Source organism: Hippocampus guttulatus, chromosome 4, assembly GCF_054856545.1.
Source record: "Hippocampus guttulatus isolate MCC_2025c chromosome 4, RoL_Hgut_1.0, whole genome shotgun sequence".
Taxonomy (NCBI): Eukaryota; Metazoa; Chordata; class Actinopteri; order Syngnathiformes; family Syngnathidae; genus Hippocampus; species Hippocampus guttulatus.
In genome coordinates this window covers 15,398,373-15,415,645 of record NC_141264.1, presented here as the reverse complement: position 1 = coordinate 15,415,645, position 17,273 = coordinate 15,398,373, and the positions used below count along the sequence as shown (strand labels likewise).

The 17,273-nt window shown below is 41.7% G+C and overlaps 2 protein-coding genes across 2 annotated transcripts; both read left to right on the top strand.

Moving 5' to 3' along the window:
• Nucleotides 1-8,658: 8,658 nt before the first annotated feature.
• Nucleotides 8,659-10,414, top strand: LOC147206092 (snaclec echicetin subunit beta-like). The gene is made up of 7 exons (XM_086110136.1): nucleotides 8,659-8,765; nucleotides 8,895-8,954; nucleotides 9,090-9,117; nucleotides 9,232-9,317; nucleotides 9,475-9,606; nucleotides 10,052-10,157; nucleotides 10,228-10,414. Exons 2-7 carry the CDS (start codon nucleotides 8,895-8,897, stop codon nucleotides 10,296-10,298), a joined length of 483 nt encoding a protein of 160 aa, XP_085966262.1. The 5' UTR covers nucleotides 8,659-8,765; the 3' UTR covers nucleotides 10,299-10,414.
• A 4,227-nt stretch (nucleotides 10,415-14,641) lies between these two features.
• On the top strand, nucleotides 14,642-16,215 carry LOC147206091 (snaclec alboaggregin-A subunit beta'-like). The gene is made up of 6 exons (XM_086110137.1): nucleotides 14,642-14,763; nucleotides 14,899-14,926; nucleotides 15,041-15,126; nucleotides 15,284-15,415; nucleotides 15,863-15,965; nucleotides 16,036-16,215. The coding sequence occupies exons 1-6, from the start codon at nucleotides 14,704-14,706 to the stop codon at nucleotides 16,104-16,106; spliced, it is 480 nt and encodes a 159-aa protein (XP_085966263.1). The 5' UTR covers nucleotides 14,642-14,703; the 3' UTR covers nucleotides 16,107-16,215.
• The last annotated feature ends 1,058 nt before the right edge of the window (nucleotides 16,216-17,273 follow it).

Here is a 17,273-nt window from a genome sequence, read left to right as displayed (position 1 = left end):
AAGGCAACATTTCTTCAAAATAATTAGAAACGCATTTTTATGTTGTGATCATTTGCACAATAAGTGACGATTTTGTTTAGTGCGACTGTGAGTGCTGAGAGCACGCTTATTTTTGCTTTGAAGTTTTTTCAGGTCGAATAATTAAAAATTGTTAGAATAAAAACAATTGCTTTTGTTACGGAGATGAGAGGTACTCTAAAAACGATGTGTCAAATAAAAGTGGGCTGTGTTGCCTACATACTTACATTTTATATTTTAAACCACTAAATTGACTGTGGAAGACAAACTAAATAAAAAAATTAAAAAGGCCCACTCGAAACAGGACACACAGCACAAGTACACTTAATAACCTGAAGACAATTCAGCTGGTTTAGTTTCATACCAAAGAAACAAGCACAATTGTCTGAGGATAGGTGGCATTCCATCCTTTGTCTCTGAGCCAGGGAAAGACTTATGATGAGGGTGTATCAGTAATTATGAGGTAAAAGTCTTGAGGGACATACGACAGCAACAGAACAAGTTTTACTTTCTTTCGCAAGAAAGATGATTGATAAATAAATACATGAATGAATAAAAATAGATAAAAAAGGCTCAAAATGACTTTTTTGTTTTGAGGACTTTTGCTCAACTGGTGAGCACGTCTGCCTCACAGTGCAGAGGTGCAGGGTTGGATCCCAGCCCCGGCCTTCCTGTGCGGAGTTTGCATCTTCCCACCGTACCTGCGTGGGGTTTCTCCGGGTACTCTGATTATCTCCCACATTCCCAAAACCTGCATGGCAAGTTAATGGAACAATCTAAATTGTCCCCAGGTGTGAATGTGAGTGCGGATGGTTGTCAGGGTGTCCCCTTGCCTCTTGCCCGAAGACAGCAGGGATAGACACCAGCATGCCCATGACCCTTGTGAGGATAAGCGGATTAGAAAATGGATGGAAGGATGGATTTTTTTGCTCAGCAATGACTACATTTGAGATGCAACTTTCTTGTTTTGTTGAGCATGTACTGTATTTGCAGGTTAACTTTGGGATCCACTTTGGGATTCCGATTGTTGCAAAGTCATGAACCATTTTATAGAACTTAAGAACGATCATGCATTTCTTGTTTGTTTGTGTGTTTGTTGAAAAATAGCCTCTAAAAATACATGTACAATATGCTACATTTTTATACTCGGTTTCAACTGTGTTAGACAAACCATCCAAAACATGTTGCTCGCCAGGGCATCCGTGAGCCAAAGCATGAGCTGCTCCGTATTTGTTTACAGAGTAGCTAGTGACTACAGGACAGGTGAGTAACATTTCTTGACGCTTACCGAATATTGTATGCTGCATTGTATGTGGGCACATGGTATGCCTCAGTACTGTTGTGAAAAAATCTTTATCCAAATGCATATAATTTTTTTTTCCAGTAGGCTGCAACCCACATAAAAGGGGTCCACAACCCACCAGTGAAGAAATCACAATATCACAACAATAACAATATGACAATATAGCGAATGAACACTTGGTTTCATTTTTCTCTCATCAAAGATGTTACTTTTCAAATTCGCATTGTGCATAGCAGCAAAAGGACATTTTAAATGAATCAATTTCAAAAACAAATACAGTACACATTTCAGTTTCATTGTCGTGTTTGTGAATGACTTGTATAGTGCTTTCGCAAAGCTAATTTATTATCGTCCAAGCCGTTTATGTTCACGTAAGGTAGCAGGTGTGCTGGAGCCGATCTCAGCTGTCTTGGGGCTGCAGGCAGAGTGCACCCTGAATTGGTTGCCAGCCAATCGCAGGGAACACATAGACGAACAACCCTCCGCGCCCCCAATCACACTATAGACTGTTGAGTTAACCTAGCATGCAATATTTTGGGAATGTGGGAGGAAACCGGAGTATCCACGTCTGCACGGGGAGAACGTACAAACTGCACACAGGAAGGCCAGAGCCGGAATCGAACCCTGCACCTCTGCACTGTGAGGCGAACGTGCTTACCAGTTGACAACCGGGGATCTGGTGTGGCCAGCACAATTTAGAACTGAACTCACGCTCACACACTCTCAACTCAACTGTACAACACCTTGTCATACAACATTTGTAGCAATAAAACCTGACAACAAACTAAGACCCCCGCCCTCCCTTTGGCAAGATTAACCGTGCCTTTTTCATCTGTCTTCTTTTCCCCACCTTGGAGGGACTGTGCTTGGGGGGAAAAACATAATACTATTTTTAATACCGTTCTCACAAATCAGCCTGATCTGTTTTCTTGTTTATGACATGCAGAAAGGTAACAAGGACAGCTCACTTGTCAACGGTGTGTAATCATTCAAAAACGAGGAAGTGATTACATTACAAAGTCTGGTAAGGAAGTTAATTAAAGAGTCAGCCAAACACAGTGGGAACAAAATGAATGCTTTAATTGTGTACCCCTCCTTCCAACCTCTTTGCCAAGAATGTCAAATATTTTCCCGAAACTCAATCTTGAGTTGTGATCACAATGCAATGCTAAAAAGAGGACCGATTCTTCATCACCAGTATTGGTGACTTTTGTGACTCAAAAAAGAGTCCCAAACGAAAAGAACGAATGACAAAATACATTGGTATGAGGACTGAAAGCTGATTTCAAATTTAGGTTTCACCAATGTTGGGAGACTGGGGACAGACAAGGGCAACACGTGAAGAAGTTGTGCCGTGAACCAGACACCGCAAATATTGTAAGGGAAAACATATATTTGAGCTAAGAAAGTTTTTTTGGATTACTGTTTATGCTAATTATGTGTCTGTTGAGGTATATTTAATTGAGAATTTGTATTACTGTTTTAGCTGCAAGACAGGAACAGTTGCAAAAAACCTCTGAGGTAAGTTGTTTATTTATAAAATGTTACAATTTAGGACAAGCTAAATTGACTGAAAGCATGAGTACAATTAGTTTTTTGTTTAAAAACGATTGTCTTAGCAATCCAACCATATTTGAGGTTTGTGCGATAAAGGGCAGAGGAAAGCCGTTGTAGTGGATGTAGCGGTCCCAAGTGATGGAAACACGAGAAACTCGAGAAATACCAAGGGCTCAGAGAAGAGCTGGAGAGAGCCTGGAAGGTAAAGGTGACAGTCGTGCCTGTGGTGGTCGGAGCACTCGGGGCAGTGACCCCCAAACTAGATGAGTGGTTGCAACAGATCCCGGGAACAACATCGGACATCTCAGTCCAGAAATGTGCAGTGCTGGGAAAAGCAAGGATACTGCGCAGAACCCTCAAGCTTCCTGGCCTCTGGCAGAGGACCCGAGCTGAATGGGGGACGGACACCACCCGATTATAAAACTGTATTTTAAAAGTGAATTCAACAAAATGTCGGTATAATAAGCCTCTGAATGTATTCTTTAAAATAATTTTGTGATAATACTCATCATTAATGTGAATGTTTTTCTGTTCCTCACAATTGCTAAAAATCCAGCAAAACTATCGGAATGAAAGTCAGCTTGCCGGGTCCATATGCAAAGTTGCTGCTGGCTAGCTTACACCCTGCTCAGTAGCTTGCAAGCTTCCTTTCTGAGTATTTTGATGCGAACACAGCATGGGGCGTGTCAAAGTGCCGCTTTACATTCGACCGTTTCATCTATGGTATTTTGTCATTGCAAATTAGACACACCGCATAATCTGTTCTCTCCACAAAGGCGAATCCTTCGGTCCATTCGTTCTTTTTGCCATCTTATTCGTCCAAGGATTAGCTTTGAGGTAAAGACCGAGCGGGCTGATTCAAAAGGGGGCATTAACCCGTTTACCCAGCGACGGCTAACGAAGGCCAGTAGCATCCAATTAAAATTGCTCATGCCGCCAACTGCAGCCCTGAACAGAACGTGAGCAGTGAAATATCGATGGATGGATTAAACAAGCGAGAATATTTTGCTTTATCTGCGAGCCAGATGCAATCATCAAGAGCCACACTTGGCTCGCGAGACATAGGTTACCGACCCCTGTACTCGAACTAAGGGAGCAGATGTGGCCTGAGAATCTCAAATGTTAATTCAGCTTGGCAAAATTTTTTTTAAAAAAGTATATCGTTTTAGCTAGTGCACGGCGGCACATTTTATTATCATCATACATATCTTAATATTTGTACAGTTTAAGTCCCGTATACTCTGCAGAATCAACTAGATTAAAAAGTACCGGTACTGTGAAAATGGGCACTGGAACATGGCATGCAGGCTGACAATACATTGACCCTAAAAGGAAGAAGCTCGTTGAACCAGATATATTGCATACCAACAAAACAAGCATAATTGTCTTCATTGTAGAAGGTATTGTTCTATCCTTTTTTCTCACTGATCGAATGTTGGATCCATGATGATGGGTGTATCATCAATTATGACGTAAAAGTCCCTGATCCTTCATCACAATAATTAGTTAGTCTGTTTTTCAGATTCCCTTCCTGGTATCTGATTTGTGCCATGTCTGAAAGGTGACACAAACGAACAAAAATCCAAGCAACTTGCTTCATTCTTTTTATATTTCTTTCTTTCTTTCTTTCATGAAATAAATAATATAATGTATAATTATAAACAACAGTAGAACCTTGATTTAACAGACAAATAGTGGAATGGTCGTCCATTTGAGCTGATTGTCTTTACCCAATACGGTACAAAATTATTATCTTGCTCTGTTTTTGTGGCCAGAAAATGGCCCGTACTGTCCAAAATGATTGTAAATATTAAAAAGGCTGGCAGCCCGGTGGTTCAGTGTTTAGTGTGTCGATCTCACAGTGCAGAGGTGCAGGTTCGATTCCGGCATCGGGCCTCTCTGTGTGGAGTTTGCATGTTAACTCCGTACCTGCGTGGGTTTTCTCCGGGTACACCAGTTTCCTCACACATTCCAAAAACATGCATGGCAGGCTGATTTCCTTTTTTTCACCCCACAAGAGAGGCGAAAGACAACCGCCCAGTATACTGTATTAAAGATGGCATGTTCGAGAGAAGTGCACGTTACTACATGACTAGATCGGGATTCCTTAAACATACCAACATGAATATGAAAAAGTAGATATCACACACTCCTTGTGAGCTGTGCGTCAACGGCGATTTGAAACTAATGTCCATGTTTTCCATGACCATCTCTGGGCCTGCAGGTTTTGATTCCAGGCCTTCCTGTGTGGAGTTTGCATGTTCTCCCTGTGCCTGCATGAGCTTTCGCCGGGTGCTCCATTTTCTTCCTACATTCCAAAAACATGCATGGTAGGTTCATGGAACACTCGAAGTTGCCTTTAGGTGTGATCGTGAGGGTGGATGGTTGTTTGTCGATGTGTGCCCCACGATTAGCTTGTCCCCTGCCAGTTGGGATAGGCTCATCAGCAAAGGTGAGCATTTACTACCCCTGTTGTCACCTGCCCGTCAGTACGGACAGAAGTTCCGTGGGTCCGTCACTGACTGACTCCCATTTTTGCTGGCGGATTGACGACTGACACTCCACAACTTTGAAACTCCGAAAGTAAAGACGAGGTGCAGTTTGAGGATGAGAAGCATTCGGAGAAGCAGTAGTAGTATAAGCATTTATCGTTTGTCTGGGGGTTTTTTTGTTGTTTTTTTTTGTGTAAAGTGGTCCAAACTATTTCTAACTGAATACAATAGTTTGCTGTTACCCTTGTCAACATTTTTTTTTTTTTTTTTTTACTGAGGGCCCTCAAATAGCATTGACATTGAATTCTGTCCGGAAGACCAATTAGTAGGACCAACAGAAAGAGGCTCATACTCAAGCTCAGGATTTGGTGGGAATTTGAATTGAGACTCCAGGACCATGTTTGTGACTGCTGTACAAGTGTCTGACTCCTCATTTTGGCCAGTGCGTGCTCCAGAACCACCAAAATATTTCAGAATTTCCCTTGAATTTACAATTAAGATATAATATGTGCTATATGCTAGATCACACTGACATCTTACATACAGAATAATAATAATAATACATTGTATTTATAAGCGCCTTTCAAGACACCTAAGGACATTTTACAATCAGGAACAAAAACAATAAAACACAGAACGGGTTGAGCAGCGGCAGCCAGACGCGGCAGCCAGACGCACCAGCGTTCACTCAACCCCGAAAGTCGGAAGAAACCACAGGGAAGGGAGAGGGGCAGAAAAAAACCCCACGCTCGAACTATCCTCATTTGAGGATAGTTTGAGTTAGGCAAAAAACTCCTGCAAAAGCATATGACAATTACAACAGGTCACAAGACATGAACAATGAAGGCGGTGATATAAGGGAGTGTATGCGCGTGTGATCGTCTGGTTGTGTGTGCGTGACAGGCCTAGCTGCTACGTCAAGGTCATCTCATGGAGACGGTCCTGGCTTATCAGACTATGACCGAGAAGGCGGGGGTGATGGTCGGGCACTAACTTCCACGTGTACTTTCATCAGGGGGAGGTCGAGATAGCAGACGTTGTTTTTGGTAGCAGGCAGCCCAAGAATTCCAGACAGCCTTGAAGTCCGTGACTTGTGTCTCTCAAATGGCGTCGATCAGCCAAATCCGTGACTTCTTTCAATATTTGAGCACGAATTCCAGTTTCACCAAGTTGATGCCCATTTTGCAGTGCCGTTCCAAAGCCGCATCAGTTTGTGGTTGAGCGCAGTCTGAGTCTGAGTGTTGGACATCCGCACTTTGCCATCCTTCGACCGGCAGCCTCTTCCAATAGAGCCACTCCCGTCGGTTGAATTTTTCGATAGATCAGGAAACGCTAACACCAAACAGCAGCATACCTGCTATCAGAAGGCCGATAATGTAGATGTCTTCCACATCCTCAACGGACAGTGTTGACAGGCACACCATTGTCCACCTCCTCCAGGGATCTAGGGTGTACCCAGCAGCAAGAGTCCCCGAGGGGCAAGTAGGCTCCCTACTGCCTGCTCTTCTCATCGAGAACATTTTGTCGATGGCATCGAGAGACCAGCCAACCAGTTCCATGTTTGTTTTTAGGATGAAAATACGACAGGAGACTAGGAACGTTAGACAAAAGACAGCACATGGACTGAGTGGCGAGCAGGGAATGTTGTGGGGAACAGGAGCAGAAAGCAAAAGCGTCCGCCTTCGTCGAGAGCCAAGCAAGAAGTGCATGGATCAGTTAGCAAATAAAATGACCATTATACATATTTTATTAACATCTGATTCATTAAAAATAACACACGACAAATTATTTAAGGTATTCCACACGTGCTTACAAAACGCCATGAACTAGAAATGATTTAACTTAGCATGTAGCGTGTAGGAATTTAAAAAAAAAGTCCACAGTCAAGACGTCTGTGTCACTTTGCACTGATGTTGCAAACACAAACTAAATTAGGTTGCCTATGGGTGAAATTACTTGCACGACATGATGCCTCAATTCTAGTCATTGCTAGTGCTGCAAATCTAGATGGAAAATACAGCCGTCTTCAGTGGCATCGCACAGATTAGCAAGAGGCTCATAAATAGCCCACTGTCACTCACATCACTCACAGAAATCTGCATACTTTTTTGTTTTGCCTTTTTCTCCTCGTCTTTTCTTCTTTTTCAAAACCGGGCACCTATTGGCTTCTTAGAACTTTTACTTCGATCTTCATTTCGGTCTCAATATCATAAGATGATGACCATGACATTCCGCATGACCTTTTGCCAACAGCGCTCGTTCACCCGTCAATCAACAGGAGGACGAAGTCACGTGATGTAAACATATGAATATAGATTGTAAGTATTTATTTATTTATTTATTATTTTTTACATTTTCCACATAACCCATTCAATGAGGCCGATGGGTCTATGTTCAACATGAAATCTAATTTATTTGGGAGCAGTTTGTGTTGTGTGGCCTAGTATCAGTTTATCTCTCGGCCTCCTCCCTCTTGCGATCTGTCACCACCAGAGGCCGTTAACATTAATCGCTTCCCGGTTGCAGCAGTGTGTATAATTTGACGAGTAGTAGCCCATTTACGTGCAGTAAAATACAGAAAAAGAATTTTTTTAAATTAAAATAATGTGTGGATGGAAATAATAGTTTTAAATGTAAAAAAATGTAGCCTGAAGTTCAGTGGAAAAATTGGGTGTCAATTTTTGCTCAGCAGGGTAATCAGCATCTGCTGAACAGAACAAGAAATTTGTCATCTCACTTGACTATTTTTCAAATCAAGTCCATGGAATCGGTGAAGTAACGGATTACTTTTACAACCAAGTAACGCGTAAAGTGACTCAGTTACTTTTTCAAAGTAACTCTTTCAAAGTAACTGTGGCAACACTGTTTACACCCGAACAAAGAACCACCTGTGTCAGTTTTGTTTTGAAGGAAATTGGAAGGAAGGTTTACAACAGTACTTTCCAAATATGCGGTTTTCTGAACACAAACAATGACATGGAAGCAGTTTGTGTTGTGGTGTAAGAATTTGTGGCCACACAATACAAGACAGCATGCTCGGTTACCGACGTGGTTGCTGTTTTTCCTAAATATAGAAAAATTCTGACCTAATGACAGACGACAGTGCTTCCTGACTTGCCTACAATTTTCTGAAGACAAAATGTTCCTTTATTAGTCCGAGTTAATTTCCCAGTGACTCACTCAGGTCCAAAACTTGTTTGGCAAAGACACAATAGAAGAAATAATGGTTCTTTGTTTTGTTTTGTTTGGCTACATGACTTCCTGAAGCGCTCATGATGTCCATTCTGATGTGTCATGTGACACTGACATGACATGCCACATTCCACCTTTCAGCATATAAAAGGAATCACTGTCATCCTCAAAATTCAATCCAATCCAATATCACAACTGCAAAGGTAACTTTACATCTTACTTTTCAAACCTCACAAGCCTTATTCAGCATGGACTGTGTTGTTCTCTTTTAGATGGTGAGATGTAAATGTCATACTGATATTTATTGTTTGTATTTTTCTTTTGTTGCACAGATGGCATTCACTCTTCGATTGATGTTCCTCCTTTGTGGGATAAGTGGATTGACTGGAGCCGTGAGTCCAAATTTCACCCATGAACTTAAATAAACAAATAAATACATGTATTATTGTCTTTGATAAACTGGTGACTTCATCTGTGTCAGTATTCTCTCGTCTAATTTTTACCAATGTCGTTTTCTTCTTTCACAGTGGTCTGTCGAAAATATTCAGGTCAAAGGTAGCTTATTTATCTATTTATTTATTTCAAATGAGCAAATGTAGTTTTGTCATAATTGACGTCAGATTGATTGATGGATCTCGTTTTCCTCCTCAAACAACAATTGCGTTGCAGACAATAACTGTCCCAAAGGCTGGACCCGGTTGGACTGCTTCTGTTACATCTTCCAACGTGATCCGAGGGACTTTGCAGATGCTGAGGTATGGAGAATATACTTCAAACATAGTTTAAAGCTATCACAATCCGCGATTTGTCGGTCTGTGGATTGAACGCTTTGGTACAAAGCCAAAATGTCTTGCCTTCTGTAAGATTGATTTGAATGAGTGACAACAACTTTTTCCTTTCCTTTTTCATCAGAGCGTCTGCAACATTTTGGAAGGGAATCTGGTCTCCATTCACAGTTTCCTGGAAAATGCCTTTGTTCGTGAACTGGCTGCAGCGGGTGGGAACGTTGACCAAGTCTGGATTGGACTCACCGATGCGCTGCTGGTGAATCCTCTCACTTATCTTCAGTAGAGATGTTTTTGCCACAGAGAAAATGAATGTGTCCTCCAGAATCAATCTTGTCACCAGATTACGGGATGAAGTATTGACTAGTCCCCTGAGAGGAGAACACACAGGACAATATCTAGCGCAACCTTGATGTTGACATTGAAGTGTCCACTGGGAAGATCAGTTCAGCCATGTCACACAATCAATTCTTACTTCAGGATAGTTTGTGCTTTATTTTCTTTTCAATAGAACAAACACCTGACCTTGCCCTCTACAATTATATGTCAATGTGACATCAAACGCCAGTTTCACAATGATACTCGATGATTCAAATAATGTTGAAAGTTAATCAAGATAGATTGTGACCGACAAAAAAGCAGATGCAAATTCAACCAATAGTTTTCTTTACGTGTGACTCATTCAGTTTGACTTTCGCTTCCAGGATACAGACTACATATGGACCGATGGCACAGTTAATGATTTTGAAAACTTTGATACACAACCTCCTCCTGTCAATAATGATGACTGTGTGCAGCTTCGTCAGAGCGGTAAGTGAAATCATTGATTAGAGTTGCCAAGAATACGATGCTGTTATACTGAAATATATTTCTCCTACAGATGGAGAATGGGTAACCGCTGCCTGCATAGACGAAGAACAATATGTCTGCATCAGAGATGTGAGGCACTAATCACTCCTTGCCACCCTGTTGTTGCAACGGGGTTTGCTCATCATAATGACTCAGGAAAATAAAAATGTCATTGTGCCTCTGAGTTTGCAATAAATTCTCTTTTCCTTCTTCCACAATGCTTAATTGTTGTCTGGTAAATCAAGGAATCTTTATACATCAAAATATTTTGGGGTCTTTTTTTCATCACTCTATTTTAAACCTGCTCAGTTTGTTTCTCATTAATTTAATGATATAACATTTTTATGATGAAGTTACAGTAACTATACATGGACATTGGTGAACAAAATGCTCACTGGTGTCAATTAAAGGGTCTGTATCATGCTATTTCAAGTTTTCCTCAGTTACTATATGATTGTATATCACTTTTGGTACAATGGCGATCTAATTTCTAATGAAAGCCTAGTTATTTCTGAGGATAATTTTCAAACCCGAAAGTAAGACGCTTGGCTCATGAAAACCCCACCTCTCCATGTGTGGCTGCTGCGGCCCCTTTCATGACATCGTCCCTTTCATGACATCGCCCTCCAGTCGGCTGCTGTGCATCTTATCCACGAAACAGTCACATGTCATCATGATGGAACATGTTTGAGCCTTACGTTCTCTATCCAGAGTTTTTATACAGCATTGATATATACATATTTTTTAATACAACACAATGGGTCTGACATCATACTTGACAACGAAGCTCATGCTAATGCATTAATGCGAATATTATGTTCTCATTGAGCTAGCGGGTTGATTTAATGACAGCTGTGGCCTCTTCAGCAGGTCTGATTGTGGTAATTGCACCACTTTTCAGGGACGATCTCTCGGCCAATTTACTTTTTCTCCAGGCCGAGGTTCACCAGGCAGTCCTATGAGAAATGATAATCACAGATGAATAGCTGCTGAACGGTGTGTCGCTGGGGAGCCCAGCGCCTCGGCCCGAGGTGCGCATGGTGCTGCTTTTGCTAATTGGGTGTCACACTGGCTTCTTAAGAAAGTGGGCGTGTGTTAATTCTGCAGGGGCCGTACAGGGTGGCTCCTCAATTTCCTATATCAGCGGTCCCCAACCCCCGGGCCGCGGACCGGTACTGGAATACAATAAATAACTTGCATTACTTCCGTCTTATTCATTTCGAAATCTGAAAAATGACCGGATTCTTTGGTACATCCGTCTACTCTTGACATAGGTCAAATGTGCTTCATGTGATACATTACCGCTAAAATGAAACCCCGGAGCTAGCAAAATGAGTAAAAAACAAATGTCTTTGGAAAGGGGAAAAGGCCCGGCCTGGAGATAGAAGAGGAGCCTAGGACCTTCAAGAAAAAGAAGTCTACATTTAATTGGCAGTATCAGGATTTCCTACTTTAAATACGGAATTCTCTCAACGGGAGATTCCCACGCACCTGTTATGGGTAGCAAAGGTAATGACGGCAGAGGATCCAAAGCGAAGGAGATGGGGGAAGGATGGGTGCAGGGTCAAGTGGTCCGGGGAGGAAAACGTGGAGCCAGGCTGGGCAGGGAGCAGAGGCGATTGCTCTAAGACTGCAAGGGAAGCTCAGCTTCCCCTAAAATGTCAAAAAATAAGTGATCAAATATACTTGCAATTGTGTGTACATGTCATTGACTAAATATGCACTACAACGAACTCAACTTTGATTGCGGTTGCGACGAGACTTTCTTGTCATTCATTCCCACAGCTTCCCTGTGCTTTAAACTGTGTGGACGCTGAGCGTCTACAGCGTGGACGCTGGGCGTCTAGAGCAGGGGTGTCAAACTCGGGTCCTGGAGGGCCGCTGTCCTGCATGTTTTCCATGTCTCGCTGTTGCAACACACCTGATTCAAATGAACAGGTTCAATGTCAGGCTTGCGCGGAGCTTGCTGATGATTTGATCATTTGAATCAGGTGTGTTGCAACAGGGAGACTTGGAAAACATGCAGGACAGCGGCCCTCCAGGATCTGAGTTTGACACCCCTGGTCTAGAGAGTTCAGTGTAGGTTGTCCCAATACATTGAAACGAGACGAGTCATTGGATAAATGCTGGTTTTGTCCTGCCCACTGGACGCTCAGCGTCTCTGGGAGTCTATGGACAGTGGGCGTGTATCGGCCAGCCCGGACGCTGAGCTTTTCTGCATGATGATTGGATGATCTGTCTGAGGCTGGATCTTTTTTTGATTGAGAGCGAAATGAGCCAATCACCGATCTTTTGGTGAAGGCATCCGTGGAAGCATTTTTCAATTCGCATTCTGTTCTAAGTTGAACTGGAGACTTCTTCTAATCTTCTTAGCAACACTCTCTTTGTTGAAAACGACGAGCGACAAATTCATCTTTTTTATTTCTGGTGGGGTTTATTGTAGTTGTAGGACACTAGTTAAGTCTCTGTAAAAGATGCCTTGTTGGTATGACAGAGTCACAGACCATTTTCTCGAAGAGGAACGGAGAGTAGAATTCACGTATAAATAAACGGACACATTTTATGATGTCGGCTAAAAGTGAGCTTCCCCTCCTTGACAGACCAGCATCCGCCACTGGCAGGGAGGCAGGCACTGGAACAAGACAAACAAAAATTGAGTATACACAAAAATACAAAAAATGACAAGCGTGTGCACGAGCAATGGCCGAGATACTACTCATAATGCGTGAATCATCTGACACCCGCTTGAAGATCAGCAGAGCTCTTAAACGCAGGAGGTGATTGCTAATCAGCTGCAGGTGGGGGAGCACCATCCGTCCGGCCCAGCCTGGTCAGTAAAGGCAAAAAGACACTGAAGGTCCCAGGAAGTGGACTTTCCAAAATAAAAGCACAGAAGGAAGAGGGTCTGTGACGACACATCACAGTACCGAGCCCCCTCTGCGTTATATGCGGCGATGGTGAGTCGTATTTTTTAATGCAATGTGTACAGTATTTGCTGTGTATCTTATTTTGAAGGCATGTTTCAACGATACCATAGCGACCAAAGAGTGTTGAGGCCAGATAGGACGTTCCTCGTGTCCTGATTCCCCTTCAACATTGTTCTTCAGTGTTTCGCTCTCTGTGAAACCTTGCAAGGCCATAATGCTAAATAAATGCTTTCTAGTAATATAAGAGTCAAAATGGGATCACTTTATGTACATTTATTCGATCAAGTTTTCAGTCGACAGGGAACTGGCAAAATGGACGGCCCCTGAGATGGACAAAAGACGGGTGGGTTTTACTGCTAGTGGTGCTGCATAGAACATATTATTGCAATGATTTCTTTTGGGTTGACTGCTGGTTTCAATTGGCTTTGTGAAAGTGACTAACTTAAAATCTTGACTATTTTAGATTCATCATTAACACATAACCAAAGAAAATAATTTTGGTGTGAATCAAGGCCAAAACGGCAAACAAAACATTTCCTGCTGGTAAAGTAACAATTCATACAGTATCTTAATAACCTCAGGATTTATGAAACAAAAAACACAAGCTATTATGTTCCTCTCGAACACAATGAGAGTGAGGACAGAAACACAAATGGCCGTTCAGCCCGACCTCAGACGGCACACAGCTTACAAACATTTCTTACAGCTGTGGCCGGTTGGAAGTTGACATACCATCAGGACATGTCCGCCTTTAAAGGGGGTCGAGCCTCTTGTGCCACCGCTGAAGGGAGCCAATGATCAACCCCAATCAACCTTCATGACCACAAAAGTAAAACCACCTGCACAGATTTCACAGCAGATACTACGGAACCAAAGAATTCATGCCATAGTCGTCACATCCAAGAATGCTTACGTGTATGTAGGGCGCTGCACTCGGTTTACAGTACATTCCAAATATGCAGTTTTCTGAATACAAACAATGAGAAGGAAGCAGTTTGTGTTGTGGTATAAGAATCCGTGGCCCAGAAATACAAGGGAGCACGGTCAGTTACCGGCATGGTTGCTGTTTTTCCTAAAAATAAAGTAATTTTGACCTAATGATAGACTACAGTGCTTCCTGACTTGCCTAGATTTGGGCTTCGATCAAGCGTAGTGTCGTCATAGAATTTTCCGAAGATAAAATGTTCCTTTATTTGTCCGAGTTAATTTACCAGTGACTCACTCTGGTCCAAAACCTGTTTGGTCAACACAGAATCAAAGAAATAAAGGTTCTCTTTTGTTTATTTTGTTTTGTTTTGTTTGACTACGTGACTTGCTTAAGCGCTCATTATAGTCATTATGAAGTGCCATGTGACACTGACATGAGATGACACTTTCCACCTTTCAGCATATAAAAGGAATCGCTATCATCCTCAAAATCCAATATCACCATTGCAAAGGTAAGTTTACATCTTACTTTTCAAACCTCACAAGCCTTATTCGCCATGTACTGTGTTGTTCTCTTTTAGATGGTGAGATGTAAATGTAATACTGATGTTGATTGTTCGTACTTTTGAAAGTATTTTTCTTTTGTTGCACAGATGGCATTCACTCTTCGATTGATGTTCCTCCTTTGTGGGATAAGTGGATTGACTGGAGCCGTGAGTCCAAATTTCACCCATGAGCTTAAATAAACAAATAAATACATGTATTATTGTCTTTGATAAACTGGTGACTTCATCTGTGTCAGTATTCTGTCGTCTAATTTTTACCAATGTCATTTTCTTCTTTCACAGTGGTCTGTCGAAAATATTCAGGTCAAAGGTAGCTTATTTATCTATTTATTTATTTCAAATGAGCAAATGTAGTTTTGTCATAATTGACGTCAGATTGATTGATGGATCTCGTTTTCCTCCTCAAACAACAATTGCGTTGCAGACAATAACTGTCCCAAAGGCTGGACCCGGTTGGACTGCTTCTGTTACATCTTCCAACGTGATCCGAGGAACTTTGCAGATGCCGAGGTATGAAGAAAATATTTCAAATATAGTTTAAAGCTATCGCAATCCGCGATTTGTCGGTCTGTGGATTGAATGCTTTGGTACAAAGCCAAAATGTCTTGCCTTCTGTAAGATTGATTTGAATGAGTGACAACAACTTTTTCCTTTCCTTTTTCATCAGAGCGTCTGCAACATTTTGGAAGGGAATCTGGTCTCCATTCACAGTTTCCTGGAAAATGCCTTTGTTCGTGAACTGGCTGCAGCGGGTGGGAACGTTGACCAAGTCTGGATTGGACTCACCGATGTGCTGCTGGTGAATCCTCTCACTTATCTTCAATAGAGATGTTTTTGCCACAGAGAAAATGAATGTGTCCTCCAGAATCAATTTTGTCACCAGATTACGGGATGAAGTATTGACTAGTCCCCTGAGAGGAGAACACACAGGACAATATCTAGCGCAACCTCGATGTTGACATTGAAGTATCCACTGGGAAGATCAGTTCAGCCATGTCACACAATCAATTCTTACTTCAGGATAGTTTGTGCTTTTTTTTTTCTTTTCAATAGAACAAACACCTGACCTTGCCCTCTACAATTATATGTCAGTGTGACATCAAACGCCAGTTTCACAATGATACTCGCTGATTCAAATAATGTTGAAAGTTAATCAAGATAGATTGTGACCGACAAAAAAGCAGATGCAAATTCAACCAATAGTTTTCTTTACGTGTGACTCATTCAGTTTGACTTTCGCTTCCAGGATACAGACTACATATGGACCGATGGCACAGTTAATGATTTTGAAAACTTCAATGCACCTCCTCTTGACAATGATGATGATTGCGTGCAGCTTCGTCAGAGCGGTAAGTGAAATCATTGATTTGAATTGCCAAGAATACAATGCTGTTATACTGAAATATATTTCTCCTACAGATGGAGAATGGCAAACCGCTGAATGCACAGACGCAGAGCAATATGTCTGCATCAGAGATGTGATGTACTAATCACTCCTTGCCACCCTGTTGTTGCAACGGGGTTTGCTCATCATAATGACTCAGTAAAATAAAAATGTCATTGTGTCTCTGAGTTTGCAATAAATTCTCTTTTCCTTCATCCACAATGCTTAATTGTTGTCTGGTAAATCAAGGAATCTTTCGACATCAAAATATTTTGGGGTCTTTTTTTTCATCACTCTATTTTAAACCTGCTCGGTTTGTTTCTCATTAATTTAATGATATAACATTTTTATGATGAAGTTACAGTAACTATACATGGACATTGGTGAACAAAATGCTCACTGGTGTCAATTAAAGGGTCTGTATCATGCTATTTCAAGTTTTCCTCAGTTACTATATGATTGTATATCACTTCTGGCACATTGGTGATCTAATTTCTTATGAAAGCCTTGTTATTTTGGCGGCTAATTTTCGAACCCGAAAGTAAGACGCTGCGGCGGCCCCTTTCATGACATCGCCCTCCAGTCAGCTGCTGTGCATCTCATCCACGAAACAGTAACATATAATCATGATGGAACATGTTTGAGCCTTACGTTCTCTATCCAGAATCTTTATACAGCATTGATGTTTTTTTTTTTTTTTAATACAACAAACTAGATCTGACATCATACTTGACAACGAAGCTAATGCTAGTGCATTAATGCTAATGTTATGTTCTCATTTAGCTCGCAGATTGATTTAATTACAGCTGTGGTCTCTCCAGCAGGTATGATTGTGATAATTGCACTACTTTTACTTTACACTTTTACTCTGACATCCCTTCACTGGCTCCCTATACATTTTAGAGTTATTTTCAAGATCCTATTATTTGTTTTCAAATCTCGAAATGACCTCGCGCCACCTTACATTTCTGAGCTCATCCGCCCCTACACGCCTGCCCGGCGCCTCAGGTCTGTGGACCAAACACTATTAGAAGTACCAAGAACTAACCTGAGGCCCAGAGGGGATCGAGCCTTTACCGTTGCTGGTCCCTCTCTCTGGAATGACCTCCCACCGAACATTCGGCAAGCCTCCTCGCTGCCCATCATTAAAATCTGCCTCAAAACTCATTTGTATTCTTTGGCATTTGACTCAGCATGACCCAAATTATGATCTTCGTTATACTGCGTGGCGCTCTCTACTGTCTTTGTTACTGATTTGTTGCTTTGCTTTACT

Excerpts from the sequence above, each read along its gene's own strand:
- LOC147206092 (XM_086110136.1), top strand. The coding sequence starts at position 8,895 with ATGGCATTCACTCTTCGATTGATGTTCCTCCTTTGTGGGATAAGTGGA. Across the intron at positions 9,118-9,231 it reads CGAAAATATTCAGGTCAAAG|ACAATAACTGTCCCAAAGGC; the intron begins GTAGCTTATTTA and ends ATTGCGTTGCAG. Across the intron at positions 10,158-10,227 it reads TGTGCAGCTTCGTCAGAGCG|ATGGAGAATGGGTAACCGCT; the intron begins GTAAGTGAAATC and ends TTTCTCCTACAG.
- LOC147206091 (XM_086110137.1), top strand. The coding sequence starts at position 14,704 with ATGGCATTCACTCTTCGATTGATGTTCCTCCTTTGTGGGATAAGTGGA. Across the intron at positions 14,927-15,040 it reads CGAAAATATTCAGGTCAAAG|ACAATAACTGTCCCAAAGGC; the intron begins GTAGCTTATTTA and ends ATTGCGTTGCAG. Across the intron at positions 15,127-15,283 it reads GGAACTTTGCAGATGCCGAG|AGCGTCTGCAACATTTTGGA; the intron begins GTATGAAGAAAA and ends CTTTTTCATCAG.